The 18066-nt window shown below is 34.3% G+C and overlaps 1 protein-coding gene across 1 annotated transcript in view; it reads right to left on the minus strand.

Moving 5' to 3' along the window:
* The window catches only part of LOC150089325 (elongation factor-like GTPase 1), a 549838-nt gene that overhangs the window by 436386 nt on the left and 95386 nt on the right, over nt 1-18066 (minus strand). The window contains exons 8-10 of the mRNA XM_090389043.1: nt 10800-10841; nt 4318-4427; nt 4084-4207 (exon numbers count right to left, since the gene is read on the minus strand). Coding sequence (XP_090245169.1) covers nt 4084-4207; nt 4318-4427; nt 10800-10841 — 276 coding nt within the window. The remainder of the gene's footprint in view (nt 1-4083; nt 4208-4317; nt 4428-10799; nt 10842-18066) is intronic.

Genomic DNA, 18066 nt, shown 5'->3' on the forward strand with positions numbered 1-18066 from the left:
TGAAAATGAAGTGCAAGAAGTGAAGCTTAAATTTTTTTATCTGATTTCAAATACCGCATTGAAATATCCCCAGAAAACATTAAACATACATATAATGGTCTTTATAAGGTTAAATGGAAGGTATACTCCCATACACTGCTTGACTGTTCATTTAGACAAAATACATTATTCATAGTTTGGCATATCTTCCAAGGGGCTTACATCATACATTAATATGACAACACTTACACATAGGGGTGCACCCAGCATTTAAGAGGTAAGTGTTTGTGAGATAGTCATAGCCCACTTGAAAATTTCCTTTCTCAATTAGCATTGTTAAGGAAAATTTGTTCCTCTTTATGTTAAATTAACCTCCAATTGTGTTTTTTGCTTCTCATTAATGATTGCTGAACAGAGTTTCTTGTTGCATTACTTGAAAAAAATAGTGAACAGCTTTCTAGCTTTGTAATGGCAGAAGCAATGATTCCAATCAATGAGTGTGAGAGACCGTTTGGTTTTTAAGATGTGCCCAGCTTAAATTACACCTATATCCAGCTCGCAACTAAGGGCATTAGTAAATAAACTCTCTTAAAGGATTCCTTTCTTCCTCTGTGTACACTTTTGGCTTCACATCTGTGAAATGTTTGAATTAACTACTGGATTTATCATCACAATACACCTTTCAATCCGTTTCCAGGCTTAATATATTACATGATTTATCTAATATCCTAGGAAACGATGCAAATATTGAAGAACTGTTAATTCACTTAAAATGTATTGGTCTATACTAGTGTATATAATTTAACAACTATAAGGATATGATCATGCAAATAAACAATGAATAGACACAATTTGGCCCCAGTAGCCCTTGTGTCATTAAACCCCAAACCAACAACAATAACCATTTGAAATCTGGCCAAAAGAACTTTTCTGATTAACTTCACACGTACCAAATTGCAATGGCCTACCCACAAGTTTAATTTGGTACAACTTCACATTGTCTGCCAACGTTAAAGATATATTTTCATTAATCACATGTTAGAAATCTGTATAAAGGATCAATGCAATGAGTGAGTGCTTATTTGGTAGCCTAGTCAGCTAAGTGGTTGGTGGAATATGAGTATATGCTCAAGATTAAACAGAATTCTTCAAATAGAATATTTTTTCGACAGATTTAACCAAGAATTATAATAAAACAATTTCCAAACTCTACAAACTTCTGCTATTATTATTACTAAATTACAGTTGCTCAGAGCGAAACGGATACAAAAATATAGATTGTGACAGGTTTAATAATAGGAATATACATACATTGGATTAGTAAATTAATAAGAGGAGTTTACCTCAATATAGTACGTAGAACACTTCCGTATGATACCCTCCAGAAATTAAAATGGGAAAAAACGACAACTTACCGGTACATTAAAGTAAAATATAAATAATTAAATAATCAATTTAACACAATTCAAAATCAATTTAAAACAATTAAAATTCAAATTTACGCAATTAAAAGAATCTAACGAAAATATTCAAAACGATTTTCGTCAAATCGTTTTGAATATTTCCGTTAGATTCTTTTAATTGCGTAAATTTGAATTTTAATTGTTTTAAATTGATTTTGAATTGTGTTAAATTGATTATTTAATTATTTATATTTTACTTTAATGTACCGGTAAGTTGTCGATTTTTTCGTTTTTTTCCATTTTAATTTCTGGAGGGTATCATACGGAAGTGTTCTACGTACTATATTGAGGTAAACTCCTCTTATTAATTTACTAATATTATTATCAACGTGGAACATATTGAGTATTACAGCTCTGATTCATACTATCTAATACATTGGATTAGATACAAAGCTTTCGGTTGTTTAGTTAACCTTCTTCAGTAGAAATGAAATGACAGTTAGAATGGAGGCGTGTACTGCCAATCTTGTACGTGAAGTGCGTGGCTAATTGTTTGATGTTGAAGCCTGTGGCTGTGATGTACGTGGACGTGGCCAGCGCTTGTCAATGGACAGGATCGTTGCTTCGGTGATGTAATGGCTATTATGTTTAACTCAACTGCATAAAATAATAATAAAAAAAAAAAAAAAAATGCCAACAAATTGGAAAATGTTTCCATAAATGTTGCTGAATGTAAAGAAATGCCACTTAATTATTTAAATAAGTAGGATAAAAAGCATTATGTTTAATCAACACAACTTTTAAAGTTGCTTCCAGCAGTATTCCTTTTAAAATTTGAAAATATACATGCTTTAAAAGTAAAGAATGATGCGTACATATAAATATTAGTTATCCAGCTTGCCGTTCTAGCAGTTCAGTGCCTTAAAAAAGTTTCCTCAGAAACAGTAAAAACTTAAGGTAACATTTAATTGGCAGTAACTTTGCTTTAATATTATTTTTAGTGTTTTGTTTTAAGAGCTATTTTCTTATATCCAACTCTTTTATAGACAAATTTTTATATATATTTTATATTCTACCTTTTTTTTTCTCAGAGCACCATGCACAAAATGTACATGAAAGTATCAAAAGCCAGACATTGTGCCAATTGTTGCAATAAAAAAATGTATGGAGCTTTATCTAAAAAGGTCATATGTGGTTTAGTGAGTATTAAATATAATTTTCTGATTAGGACAATTATTAAATGAAATTTTCGTACATCTTTTGTATGGATAATCCTTGACTGACACTTTGGTCAATGGTCCACAGGACAAAAACTATGATGGGAAGACCAACATAAGCACAGCAGCATATAACTTATCTCAGAAAAATAATTATTCAAAACTATTTCAGACATATGAAAAAGTAAAACTACTGTGTGCAAGACTTCTTTTTTAATCACATGGAGATCTGTACAAAGGATTAATATGCTGTGTTGAGTCAGGGGGCAGTGCTGATTTGACAGTCTAGTCAGCTGATATTTCCCTCAGCCATTGAGACCTGAGATCCAACAAAAGCAGATATCTACACGGGAGTCACAAATACAAAAACAGCAGAATACAGTCCCATGAATGCAGCACAAGACTGGATGGTGAATGCACACTTACTGAGCCAATATACTAGAATTACATAAACAATAAAGATCTTATATACATCAGCCATGATGGCTAGAAAACTAAAAATTGTGGTGTTCTGTCTGGAGACAAAGCACACAAATTTGTACCCACTTGGATGTTTTGCTGCTCCCCCCCCCCTCCACAGGTTCCACAATACTACTGGATTCCCTCACAATTCTATTGGAGAATCCCGCAGCAGTTGACACTACTTTCCATTACATTTGTGGAAACTTTGGCTCAACATCCACAAGTCCAGCAAAAGGAGCACAGAAGACAACCAAAAACACCGATTACAGAAGTTATTACATGATATAGAAAAAACATGAAATGTGTAAAGAGGGGAAAGTTGTCATTTTCTCTCCAATCCTTGGGCTCTTCTCTCTCTTTTTTTTTAGAAACCTATCCACAAGCCTTGGTCACCAAAGCCAGTATCCCACCTGACAGCCAAGCAGACCAAAAATGAAAATGTTACTACTTCTAATGGCAGCTCAAGTGTCAAGAACTGGAGAACCACATCTTAAATCACTTTCTGATATCACAGGGTTCAGGAGATTGGCCTAACTAGCCTTCAGCCAATCAACCCACTCAAGAACATCAGGCAATGGCCCATCTACCCACAAATTCACATATCTTTTGTCTCAAGACACAATTATTTTTACGTTTTTAGTCATCAAGATGGATGTAAGTACTTTCTTATTTATGCAGTTCCTTTTGTTTTGTAGATATGAGATTCCTGCACAGGTAAGGCTCAGCTGCAGTGTAGACATCAATTAAATAACCTTTCTGTTAATTACCAAAAAATGGTTATACTGAATGTTCATTACTCATGTAGAGTTGTACCGAAATATTATTTATCTTTAATGTTAATGTTCAGTTAAATTTTTCCTAAGTAATAGTTCAATTAGAACAAAGAACATCTCTCTCTCTCTCTTTTTTAAACTCAGTTGTGAATAACAATCTGTTTTAGTAAAGAAAAAGGCTGCAGAACCTTATACTGATTAAAATAAATGAAACAAAGTACTGTTGAAACATATATAAAAAAAACTTACTTGTGCACCCTTCATTATACGTTTGGTTTTTGCATTTAGATAATAATCTCCCCATAAAGTTTTTCTTAAAACTTCTTCTTTAACTCCTAGCTTGCTAGCATATAATTTTGCAAAGTGATCCGTTCTAATAAAAATAAAGTAACTTCATTTAGTATTATAAAATTCTATTAAATGTTGTAAGTAAAAGACAGAAAATAGCTCAAAATAAGCAGTTTAATGAACACATATACTTGCCCAAATCCCCATCCATCCAGGGCACTAGCAAATATAACATTTCTTTGTTCAGGTGAGAAATAAACAGAAGAGTCATCAGTTTCATCAAGACCACTACTCCAATCAAAAAGCTGAAAATAACAATGAAACTCTTACTTTATAGTAATATTTCTGACCAATGAACTACCTGACTAAAAACTGAAGTTGGTTATGAAAATGCATGTTATACTATACTTTATCAAATGGGAATACTACTGCACATATTTATTAATACCAATTGTTTATAAAGAAATATTTAGATATAACTGATTTCTCACACTTTGAAAATAAGGATATTTTTCTTTTACATTTTCTCTAGGAGGCAAGACTGTATAAAGGGCACCAGTTCTTTTTATTTCAATCTGTATATATTCTGATTTTCAGAAATAAACAGTTAATTACTAAAGCTTGGTTGTTTAGACCCTAAAAAAAAAATAAAATAAATAAAGCCTGATGTAGCAGTGGTCAGGAGTGAGAGAATAGCAGCATGTGCTGTTTGAGTGGACCATGGTTCAAAGTCTGTGACTGCTAGATACAATTAACAATTGTATTTATAATTTATTGTAAACTCCACTGACCTGGTGGTCATGCAGGAGTATGAACAAGAAAAATAAGACACACAGATGGGCAAAATAAGATTTAAAAACAAGGCTGAAACTTGAAAAAAAGGAATTTATAGCTTTATTTGAAACCAATCAATAGCTTTATTTGAAAATACTCTTATGTACAGAAATTACCATTACAGAATTCTTATTGAACAAAAGCAGATATTATTGTTACATATAATGAGAGAGAAAGAGAGTCCATTTCAATTAAAGTGACTGGAGCATACATAAATATGCTACATTTTTATGGGGTTGCATTAATTTCAGTAAACGTCTTTCACCTTGGCGATTCTTTTTCTATTTCCTGCATAACTTGATTAGCATAAAATGCTATCACATTCTTACATACATCACAATCTTTATGGCATGGAGCACAGCTAATTTCCATCAACAATATCAGGAACTACTTGTAAAGATTTCAACAAAGACTCATCTGTTTTCTCAAATGATGTGATAAACCTGCTAAATTTGAAGTGATGCAATAATGAAATGCAAGTTCATTGCATATTGGCTTTTATCAGCAGTAGCTGTTTCATAATGCATGTTAAAGGTGGAGTCTCCTCATGCAAATTGCTGACTCACTTCGTCAAGGCTTTTTTCGCATTAAAGTGCGGTAGAAATCCACATACACACCTAGTTAGAATGGGTTGAGGAAGCAATGCAAGTCCTGGTACGATTTACTTGAACACCTGAAAATGTCATGTCAGCTTTCACAGAAATGTTACTGCCACTGGACACCAATAGGTAAATGTCAACCCATTCTAACTAGGTGGGGTCGTGGATTTCTACTGCACTTTAATGTGCAACTATATACAGTGTAGGCATTAAACTAGCCATGCAAATCGATGAACGGAAAGCAACTGTTAAGAGATCTTACCACTTTCTTTCTGCAAGGATTGTATCGGGAACAGGAGGTTGTTGTTGTTATTTGGTTTTTAGGAGCATTAGCAACTAAGGTCATGTTGCTCCGGGGATATGCAGTGGCCATTCCCTGACCTCTCCGCATCCTCTGTATTTGGTGGTCGCGGGCTCGAACCCCAGTCTAATCAAGAAGTGTGTGCTACGCACTGCTGCTCCTGTCCACCTGGCTATGGAGGCACCAGGAACAGGAGGCCGTCACATTTAATATCATCTAGCCAAAGCATTTGTAAAAAGTTAAGTGACATTTCAACTATATGATTTTGAGGGCTTACTGACCTCCATGATTTCAATTATTACGTTGAGAGTAGCTCCTGTGCATCAATTCTAATATTTCTGCTGGTAACTTCATCTCTAACTATATGCAAAACATTGGAATAATAAGTGTCAGATAATTTTTTCTTAATGTATGCTCACTATAAATCTATTCTTTCTGTATTTTTCAAAAAAAATTGGCGATGGTCAAATTTTTGCTTTCCCAGTGCTTATGTCACATCAAACTGACTCAACATTGCACTGTCCACCCATGTCAACTAGAAGCACTTCCTTAGATTTTTATTTTTTTCTTAATTAACAGCATAACACCTCCTCTCTTCCTATCCTGTCTATCCTTTCTGTACTCCCCAAATTCCAATTCTGCATTCCTTATTTTGGTGTGACACCATGTCTCTCATATCCCAAAAATATCCACCTTTGATGTCTTGACAAGCTCTTCAAATTCATCATATTTATTTACTATACTTCTAGCATTGGTGCACATGCAAAAATACATACACCTGTTCTTACTCTCAGTTACACTAACACAGCCCAATGTGTTTAATTGTTCCATGATGACTCCCAGCAGTACTTAATCTCTAGCACATTGCTTTCCAGGCTGCTGCTCATTCCAATAGAAGCAGTGCAAGAATCACTTTCAGCTCTCCTGCAGCTACTTTTTGTGATATATAATACAAGACTAAGTTTTAGAAGTATCGAAACTGGCTAAGCTATCTTTGCCCCATTGGAGAATTACCTGTTTAAAGAAGTGGTAGTGAATATTTGAGAAGTTGAAGCTGTTTTTGAAGGGCAAGGTTTCTCAAATTGGAAGGTGGAATGCAATGTGCTATCATCAGCAAAACTATGGATAGGATTTCCAATCAATAGAAAAAGGTCATTAATATACGAGAAGAAAAGAACGGGAGAAAGAACTGAACTTTGAGGAACACAAGCATCAGTGGAGAAATTAGAAGACAGAGAGCCATCTACCAACACACACAGTCAGAAAGAACTGGATACCCAATCACAAAAAACAGTCAGCAATCCATAGAAGCTTAGCTAGAAGACCATTAAGCCAAACACAATCAAAAGTCTTTGAAATGCCAAGAGCAACTATACGAGTTCACCAAACTTTTCCATTGAATTTGTTCACAGATGGCTTAGTTTAATTCAGGCACAATTTTTTGATGTGAAAACATCTTTAGTGGCACCCACTAAATTTTTTGGACTGAAGTAAAAATGACTGGTAACGAAAATGATGTCACTTGCTAAATGACACTAACTCAGCCACTAACATTGATTCGGTAGAGTAAGTAGTGGGCATGAGCACAAAACGTTACATCATTCATACTAAATATTTCAGACCGAAGTAAAACTGATTATTAATCAGAATGTCACTTCCTAAATGATGCTAACTCAGTCACTAAAGATTTGGTAGAGTAAGTAGCAGGCATGAGCATAAAGTATTACGTCGTTCATAACTTCAGTTTTAGCTGTTCGATTTTAAAAATTTAAATGGTTTTGATTTTTGTCAAAGATGTTTTCAAAAAAAGAAAACATCTTTCGTGCATACAGGGTACACATGCGGTTTTTTTTTTTTTTAAATTACAGACAAAAACAACAATTACTGGAAAAGCATATTTGACATTTACACTTTGACTACCATGCACTTAAAAATAGAGCTCAAATAAACTTCAAAGAATCAAAGAATGATATTTATCTCTGACATAAAACTATCACAATACTCTCCAAAAGATAATAAAAGTAAATTCAAATGAGTCAATGAAGTTTGGGAAAATTTTGACAACACCTATTACAATCAGGGTGAAACTAGAACACTCCAGAATAGTGATAAAATTTCATAAATATTGTGGGTGATTTGGCTGACTGATAATAGAAAACTAATTAGGGCTCAAATTTCAAAACAATATGATATTTACATATGCTTCTTCAGTACCTTTGAAGATTAGTGCCACCAATACTTTCTTTAATTCTATTGGTTTGGTGAAATGATAAATCAATTTCCATTCCCAAAACTAAGTGCCAAAATTTTTAGTATGAGAAATCACTAGCCTAAAGAGAAAAGGAAGGCTTGAGTTTTATCCATATGCAAATAGAAAGAAAAGAGCAATTCAGATTGACCCCTTTATGTAATGGTTATGGGAAAGTCACTGATAACTCAGCTGATGAACAGAATTTACATCATTACTTACAGATGAAGTCTTGTCATGGCAATGAGAAACCAAGCTCACAAACTTGAGAACGGTAATATCAATAATAAGTTATATAGAACTGTTACTAGAAAAACGTGTGATACTGAAGGGCTCACAAAGGCTCTGGAATGCACACGACCAGCAATATTTAAGAAGTTGCGAGGAATGCACTAAAACATTAAGGTTAATTATTAAACTCAGGATGCTTTAGATTGGAGAAGCAATGTTTAGCTAATCCATAAAGTTTGTTCAAAGAACGAAATGTGTAAGGAAAGAATAGTTAGTCTGACTTCATTGCTAAGGGGAATCACAGAGGAGGCATCATCTTGACAGAAATGGTTTTTTCAAGGAAACACATGCAATTTGAAAGGAAAAATATTGTTAACTAATTTGAAGTTAACTGACCCTCAATGCTTCCAGAGTCATGTGCTCAGGAGTGGAAGCACAGTAGCACACGCTCTTCAAGTAGATTGGTGTTCAATCCCCTGACCACTAAATACGGTTGATCTGCCAACCCACACTGGACCAGCATGGCAAATTATGGTCCATTTCTCTCAACATGGCTAGTTGAGGAGGCCTGCATATAAAAGGTATTATTTTTTATTTATTTAAAACTCAATGCAGGAAATAATTTTGACACTGTTTATTTGAACTTTAGCAAAGCTGGAACACAATGGGGTTGCAGATAAGATCTCAGTGTAATTAATGAATACTCTCTAGATTCTGATTTTATTAAATGACAATGATGAAAGGATATGGGGCATGATATTAAAATTTGTAGACAGGCTGACAGAGTTGTTAATGAAGGGCATTAAACAGCAATGTTCCAGGGCAACTTAGATAAGCTTCAGGGATGGTCACATTAATGGCAACTATGTTTTAATGGTGGAAAATGCAACATTTTACATTTCAGAAAAAACACCACCAAATAGCTTATACATGGCAAGGGTTGAGTTAAAAGCAGCATAGGAAGAAAATGATTTGGGGACCACATGCATGGCAGATTATGGTCCTTAGTGCAGACTTATGATAAGGAAGGCCCACAGTGTCTCAATGATTTATGCAATAACTGTTTGTAGAGATAAAGAGGTTATTATTTCAGTGTATAATGAAACTTTCATTAGGAATACTGTGTCCAAGTATGGAGATTACACCAAAAAAAAAAAAAAAAAAAAAAAACATAAAATACAATAAGGTTCTTGAAAGGGTCCAAAGATGGATAACACACCTAACATTATTGGCAAAAGGTGCCCATATAATACGAGAGAGTGAATATGGGGACTACAAAGATTAATAACTGGATACCTTAAAAGGATCTAATTTAGGTTTAAGATTTTAAAAGTAAAAGGAATAAAAGAAATATCTTCATGGTATTAAATGATTAATTAAAGAAGCTACAACTGGCATAAATTCATGCAACTGGAAGAATTACACAAAATATTGGAGAAGTTTTCCATCAACCAAAGAGTTGTTAATCACCGCAATAAGTTTACCTTTATATTCAAAAGCCTGATGGGTCAGTATAACTATGTGAAGAGGAAATACACTATAAAGTTTTTTTTTTTTTTTTTCTGGTTGGTACAGCATAAGCCTCTGGTTTTCTTGCATTGTATGGTTAATATTAAAAATCAGGAGGCAGATGTTTTGAGAGGTTAGAATCAGAAGGAGATGGAAAGAAGTAATGCAAGAATATGAAGTTAGAAGGGATGCCTAGAAGTGACAAGCCAAAGTCTAAGAGGTAAATCTTGGGATAAGGCAATGATTGATACCGATAGAAAGAAATATTTTCTTTATAACCATGCACTCAGGTAAAGTTAATGTAATACTCATTCTTTCAATTAAGTTCCTTTTAGAGTTTCCTTTTATGTTGATGTTCTACAAGATTTCTGACAGTTCATCTCTTAAGCACAATTATATGAGTTGCAAATGCAACAGCAATGATTAATGTGGAAGGCCCTAGAAATAGGACTGTGTTCTAAGCTACTTCTTTCTTCTGCAAACACTTTGTACCATCAAAAGCTGTTGGCCTTTGATAAGTAATTATTATAAGACTTTCTGTAAAAAGTTCACAGCTTTTACTGATTGTTTAATCAAGCAAAACTCATGAGCTTAGTGACCTGTACATTTATCCTAATCTGCTTGGGACAATGAATCTTAACTACATTCCATTGATCTTTAATGAATAGTACTGAAGCTAAAATACTGCCATTAACAAAGAATATTACATATAGTTTCCAAAATTTATCTTCTTTTTTAAAAACTCAGGATCATTCTTTTTTGTGACTCACCTTTGTACATCTTACGTGGAAATATTCAATTGCCCCTTACTGACACCATCAAGATCTGTCTTAATTTTGATATATCTTAAATATTATTTTGATATATCATAAGATGTCTTGTTTTGATGTATTATCAAAATAAGACAGATCCTCCCCTTGCCAAATTCTGTGTTAGAAATACTAAAGAATATTACCTTTCCATTAGAATGGCTATTCCCTGGTTCTACTTTACTCATCTGAAAAAAAAAATATATATATATTTTTTACTAGAATTAATACAAATTTTTAAAATTTTTAATTTAAATAAAAAGTATTGCTTTTATAAAGCACAATTTATTGAGTGATTGGCAAAATTATAGAGTATCATATATTACAACTCTAAAATGAAGGGCATCACAAAGGTATTATATATTTCTATATATATAAAATCGGCACTCTTGTTTTTGTTAGTACTTCAGTGTGGAGATTGTCTAGTCCATACTAAGCATAAGATGGAAAAACCAGTACAATATTCTAATATATCTTATTTTTATTGTGAAACAGGTTACTTTTATTTTCCCTTCTATCTTCTGAATCTTTCCAAATATTTGTTTTGTCAGCTTTAGTGTGAGGTAAAGAAAGTTGATGAATTCATTCACATTTTAAAAGTCATGTATTGGGGGAAACGGTTTATTATTATTATTTTTCTAATCTCAACCTTGCAAAATTACTAAATTTCAAGTGCCCACCAGAACGCATATATTCAGACCTGATGTCAAGTGTATATCCACTTGGAATTGGCAAGTATGACTTCTGCAATCATGAATGAATCAATATCAAAATACATATGAAGTGGTAGAACCACAGAGATAATGGCATCAATGATATATACAGTGATCTCACATTGCTCTATCTGCTCAAGTATCATTACAAACAGACACAGCCTGGATTGCCACCACACAATCTGACACTTACGATTGGTTCTTTTGTTATTTTTTTTAACAAGATATGAGCAGTAGACATAAATTAGTCTGCAATCAAATCACAAAGGAAGTTAGGCAACATAAGGCAGATTACAAAACAACTGTAGCAAATAATGAAAAGAAAAGCAGGAAATACTTCTTTACTCATGTAAATACTAGAAGGAAGGGAAAGAAACACATCGGAACACTGGATATGAATATCCAGCGTTCCGATGGAATATATATTTTTTGAATATATTGTTTAACTTGTTAAACAATATATTAAATAGCAGTTAAACAATATAGTGTTTGAATATATTGTTTAACTGCTGATGATCCTGCTCAATTTGCTGATAAATTGAATAGATATTTTCAGCAACACTGACACATGAATTTTTTTGAGGATGGAGATACCAGATGTGTATCAAATTCTAATGGGGAACTAAATGATTTTGTGATAAATGAGAGAAAAGTAGAAGTGAAACTGTAAAAGCTAAATGTAAAAAGGCACATGGGATTGGTAGGTCCAATCCACATATATTAAGAGAGGCAGCAAAAGAGATAGGCAAACCTTGAGCCATAATTATGAGAGGATCCTTATATTCAGGGGAGATACCAATGGACTGGAGATGTGAATGTATCTCCAATTCACAAAGAGGGGATCAAAGGGCAAAGTGAGTAATTACAGCCCTGAAAGTTTGATTTCTGTTCCAGGGAAAATTATGGAATCAGGTTAAAGAAGTAATGCAGGACCAATGTAGGCAGAAATGCAATTATACAGCAGTCATAACAAGGATTTGTTAAGGAGTGACCTTGTTTAACCAATCTATATGTTAGTGGATAATATGATGCAAGTAACAAAGGAAATGAGTTAAAAAAATAATTTTGACATCATATACCTGGATTTCAGGAAAGCTTTTAATACTGTTGCACATAAAAGACTTCTGTACACATTGGAGCAGTGTGGCATTTAGGGCAAGTTGCTGCTATGGATAAAGGGATGGTTAAGTGGGAGAAGACAGAGTGGTAATCAGTGGACACTGTTGTTCTTGGATTAATGCTATTAGTAGAGTTCCCCATTGTTCAAATGCTAGGCTTGTTGTTTTTTTTATATTTATTAATGATACTAATGAAGGCATATCAGCTGAATGTGTAAATTTGCAGATGATATAAAGGTTGGTAGGGTGATTAACGACAGCGATCAAGTATGCTACTGCAACAATATCTAGAAAAATTAAGTAGATAGGCTGGGAAGTGGCAATTAAATTTTAACATTTATAAATGCAAGGTAGAGAATCCTACATGGGTCCACTGTATTAGACCCACACCCACACTGGTTGTACCTTAACCCACAAAAAAAAATGTCTTAAATGTTTCACACATCAATAATAATACAAAAAAATCAATCATAAAAACAACATTAATATTAATTTTTATTGAATATAATACAAAATATATCAAAACAAGTAAATATAAAAAAATATAATGAAATGTATTTATATCATAATTTTACACAATTTTACTACACAAAAAAGAGCATAACCATCAAAAGTTTCTCAGTTAAGCTGTGTTCTTTGTTGAATTAGAAATCCAGCTACAGAAAAATCTGGGTCACTAGCTACACTGCTAGCAGGGGTAACAAAGATGAAATAAGTCAGATCTTAAAAAAAAAAAAAACCCCACCTTTTTTTCTCCCACCACCCTCCAAAATTTAATTTTTTTCATCAGAAATATTTTTGGAAATTTTATTGGGATATTTTTTTGGATTTTGTCAGGTTGAGGTTCAACATTTTCACTGCTTGAATCTTAGACATCAGTTCATCTTGTCATCCTCCATTTTCTTTCTGTTAAACCTTTTAACTCTGGTCTTTTTTTGGAGTTACTTGGCAATAAATTATTTATAAAAAATGGGACCACACCCAAACCACAAATTTATCTGAGACCCGACCTGCAATGTAGATACCCGACACAATGCAGGACACTAATGTGTACTGCAGATGAGTAGGAGTAATCTCCTAATAACATACCCACTATGTGGTACCACACACACACACACACACACACACACACACACACACACACACACACACACACACACACACACACACACACACACACACACACACACACACACACACACACACACAGGGTGGCAAAGAACAAAAAAGACCTGGGTATTTCTCCAGTTAGACATGAGTTCTCTGAGCATTGCAGATGGGCTGCTAAGAGAGCTCATGGGGTTTTTTCAATGATATACAGGAATTTTGCTAGCAGGGATAAAGAATTGTTACCTCACTGTATAAATTGATGGTTACGCCACACCTTGAGTACTGCATACTGGTGTGGAGGCCTCCTTTTAGGAAGGCCAATAATCTGTTGGAATGGGGGAAGAAGAGCAACAAGAATGCTGAGGGGAACAAAAACACCTCACCAGGAAAGGGTTCAGTGTCTAGAGAGTAGACACTTGTAAGATCTCACTGAGGTGTTTAAAGCTTTGAATGGATTAAGTAAATTAAATGCTGATGACATCCTTCCTCTTACTCAAACTACACATAAGGGGCAATTCAAATTGAGGAAGAATGGTTGTAGGGCAATACCTGAGAGAGGTGAGATGGGACCTGCCAGTCATAAAATCCCACTCCAAAACCATAAATATATATGAATAAAATCAATAAAAAAGAAATAAAAACAGATTTTTCACCACTTATAAAAAGGAATTTATTATAACAGAAATTATTTATCATACCAATTATAATGCTTCACAATTTCCAGATAATTTACATTTATCTGAGACAATTTTACGATCTGAATAACATTACCTGATGTGAAATCTGAGGAGTTAAAATCACTTTAAAAACGATTTTCAAGCTTTATTTTTCGCAAATGCTTTTATTATAAGGTTTCTTTAAAAAAATAAAAAAAACTCTCTCACAAACCATCTCCCAAAAGGAATTGTAAGATATATTGTTTAAAGATCTCATATTGTCTCACATATTTCATTGATTTTAAAATGTCTCATATTACATAGAACAGTTTTCATGCAATAATTCCAAGACACAGAAAATAGAAATATTTTTAAAATCATCCCAGGAAGGAATTTCAAGACTGATTCAGAAAAAATGAGGCATTAGTAGTGGCATATGATGCAAAAAAGCAAGATTATACAGCATCAGCCAACCCCCCCCCCCATTTCACCTATTTCATTCCCTCAAATAGTTTGTCTAGTTCTTCCTTGAATTTATTTAAGCTATCAACTTCCACAACAACAACAACAACAACAGATGGAAGTTTGTTCCAGCAATCAACCACTTGCTGGCTAAAGACAAATTTCTTCACACCTATTCTGAAACTCCTTTGTCAATTTGAATTTATGCCCCCTCAAGTGTGTAATCTGAGCAAGAGGAAGAATCTCATCAGCAATGAGCTTGCTCAAACCATTCAAAGCCTTAAACACCTCAATCAGATCATCTCACAGATGCCTAGTCTTCAGATGCTGCAATCCACAGAACTGAAGCCTCTCTTGGTAAGAGCATCTCTTTGTTCCCCTTGCCAGAGAATTGCCCTTCTTTGAACTCGTTCGAGCAGCTTTACATCCTTCATAAAATGAGGACTCCAGACTTGGGTGCAGTACTCAAGGTGTGACCTGACCATTGCCTTATACAAGGGGATAATCACCTCCTTATCCCTGCTAGCAAAATTCCTGTATATCACTGACAAAATCCTATGAGCTGCTTTGGCAGCCTGTCTGCACTGCTCAGAAAACTTCATATCTGACTGCATAATTACCCTAGGTCCTTTTCATTCTCCACCACCCAGAGCGTAGTACCACGCAGTTGGTACATTAGTCTGAGTTTACTGTTACCCATATGAATTACCTTGCATTTGTCAATGTTAAACTTTAATTGCCATTTATCAGTCCATCTGCCTAACTCTTCTAGATCCTGTTGCAGTAGCATATGGTCATTAACAACCCTGCCAACCTTTGTACCATCTGCAAACTTTGGACATTAAGCCTGGATACATTCTTGAGGTGATTTTGGCCTGGGACCCTCTCTTATCTGGGCCTGGCTGCAAGACAGATGTGGAGAAATTTTCCTTCAGCAAGTGGCAAGTGGAAAATTTCTATATGGTATTGTCAAAGTGAGTAGTTTGAATAAATTCAATGAAGAACCAGAGAAACTGTTAGATGGGATGGACAGGTCATATGAGAAGTGTTAGTTTTTTTCCTTTGGTTGTATAAGTTGTCTTGTTGCATCATTTGCCACTACTAATACTAATAACTTCTGGAGTTTGTGATGGGACATGACTGTAAGGTTGTAACACAGGAGTGTTACTTATGAGGTGTTTACGGTGAATAAAGCTATCTCTGTTGTATTAATAATTCACATTCCTTTGTGACTTGTACTTCCCATTCATACTGCAATGCACACAGTTCACAAATGTAATCACCATCAATAAGTTGCAAAGCCAGAGTTTTGACATGATGGGTATAGCAGTTGGCAGTAGAAACTCCTTTGTGCATGGGCAGCTGTATGTGGCATTGTGGAAGTGTAGGTTATATATATATAACAGCATTAAAATCTTAATGGACCATAATAGCGTAAAGAATGTTTAGAGAAGTTTGGTAGATAGATTTGCAATAAATAATGCATATTACTTTATTTGTGCTAGTCTATTTTAATAGTTTCATAACTACCAAGTAAACATAAAATTGCTGGTTATACATAACTTGAAAACTCCCAGGAAGTCCATCAGCAAAATGCTTTTGTGAATCAAAATTATCCAGTGTTGCTCACTGGACAAATATTCATTTGTCCAGTGAGCAACATATAATCAAACTGCTCGCATAATCTGCAATGCACACTACCTTTTGCATCTCAAAAGGTTATGAACATTGCCTTTTGAGATGCAAAATGGTAGTGAACATTTATTCATTAGTTTCACTAGGGTAGCCACAAGCCTGGATCCTATTGCCAACTGTAGAATGGTACTTACCAGAATGTATTTACTGCTAGGCCATATTTTAAACAAAGCTATCTGAGATAGACACACAAAATAGGGCTGTTCCTTGGGGGAGGGAGGAGTGAAGGGCAAAGTAATTGCAATGCAGCCAACTCCCCCCTCCCCAATTGAAAAAGGCCAAATTCCCAAATAAAGAGGCAGACCCCCTTAGCCCCATCAAGTAGAATGAAGTGTTCCTAACAATTCTAGGATCTGGGTCCTCTAAAATTTAGGACCAGTCCTATGTAAAAAACTTTCCATGTGATTCAAGATTTTTGTCTATTTTACTTAAGTTAAATTGAGTTCCTTTTACTGAAAAAATTTTAAACAGTCTTTCCAGACTGTTTGCTGATAACTTGGCTCTTTAATTTGCTTTCTATGTTCAAGGCATAAAATCAAATGTTACCTTTTGAGATTCACAAAACAGTGGTGGACCTGTTGGTTCCCACTAGGGGTGGGATGTGCCTGGATCCTGTGAGCAGCTGTAAATCAGTGCCGAATGGATTGCATCTAACACTGACCATTTCCAGGCTGCATTTCTAAATGACTTCAATCATCTAGATCAAAAAACAACTTTCAACGCAAGGGAATGTAATGTTTTAATAGATAACATGAACACTGTGATTTTAACTGTGTGTGTTATCAGATACAAGTATGATATGAGCCTTGAGAGAACACTAAAGGTCCCAAGTATGGTCTATTCCTGGAACAATCAACAATCATAAAATTACTATTTTTTACAAACCTTCCTTCCACGGGTAAAATATATGAACTATTTCATCCATTTTTACATAAGTTTGCGAAAAAAGGACAACTGCCAAATTAAATAAAGCACTAGCTGTAATTACAATAGGACTTAGATGTCCTATTGTAGGACTTAGATGTCTCATATTTCCATTGGCCATCTTAAATAATCCCCTTAAACATTAATGCACGAAGAATGGACCAAATAGATAGAGATACCAAATCATGATTTGATACCAACGGGAAAAGAGAAATGACCAACAATTTCACAAGTGTGTGTGAATGGCTGAAAAATGCATGGAACAGTTGTCATCTCCACCTCCAATATTCAAGAAATGTGGAATTGGTGATGACCGTGATGGCACTGATGATGATACACACTTTTAAAAATGTGAATATGAAATGTCTATAATATTAGTAATGACAAGCGAGAGCACAGAAGTTTTTGGCAATTTACATGATGAATGAAGCTTTCATTCATTATGTGGAGTGCCCCACACACATGCAGGTATACTTATGTATAACAATGAAAATAAATTACGATTCACTAGCATGAATGGGGAGTTATACTCGAAGAAAGCCATGCACAAACTTTATAGCCTTCATTCATATACTTTTAACTTTTTGTGACTATTTATATCAACATTACGGGCTATAATTTTAGCTAGTTGTTTATTTCCAACCAGAAGATTTACCTAATTTTGCCTTCATTCATCACAACTGCTAGACATTTTTCATTGACTTCATTACTAAAAAATTTTAGGCAATTTTTAGA

This window comes from Mastigoproctus giganteus, chromosome 2 (assembly GCF_048544385.1).
Source record: "Mastigoproctus giganteus isolate SK-2022 chromosome 2, ASM4854438v1, whole genome shotgun sequence".
Lineage (NCBI taxonomy): Eukaryota > Metazoa > Arthropoda > Arachnida > Uropygi > Thelyphonidae > Mastigoproctus > Mastigoproctus giganteus.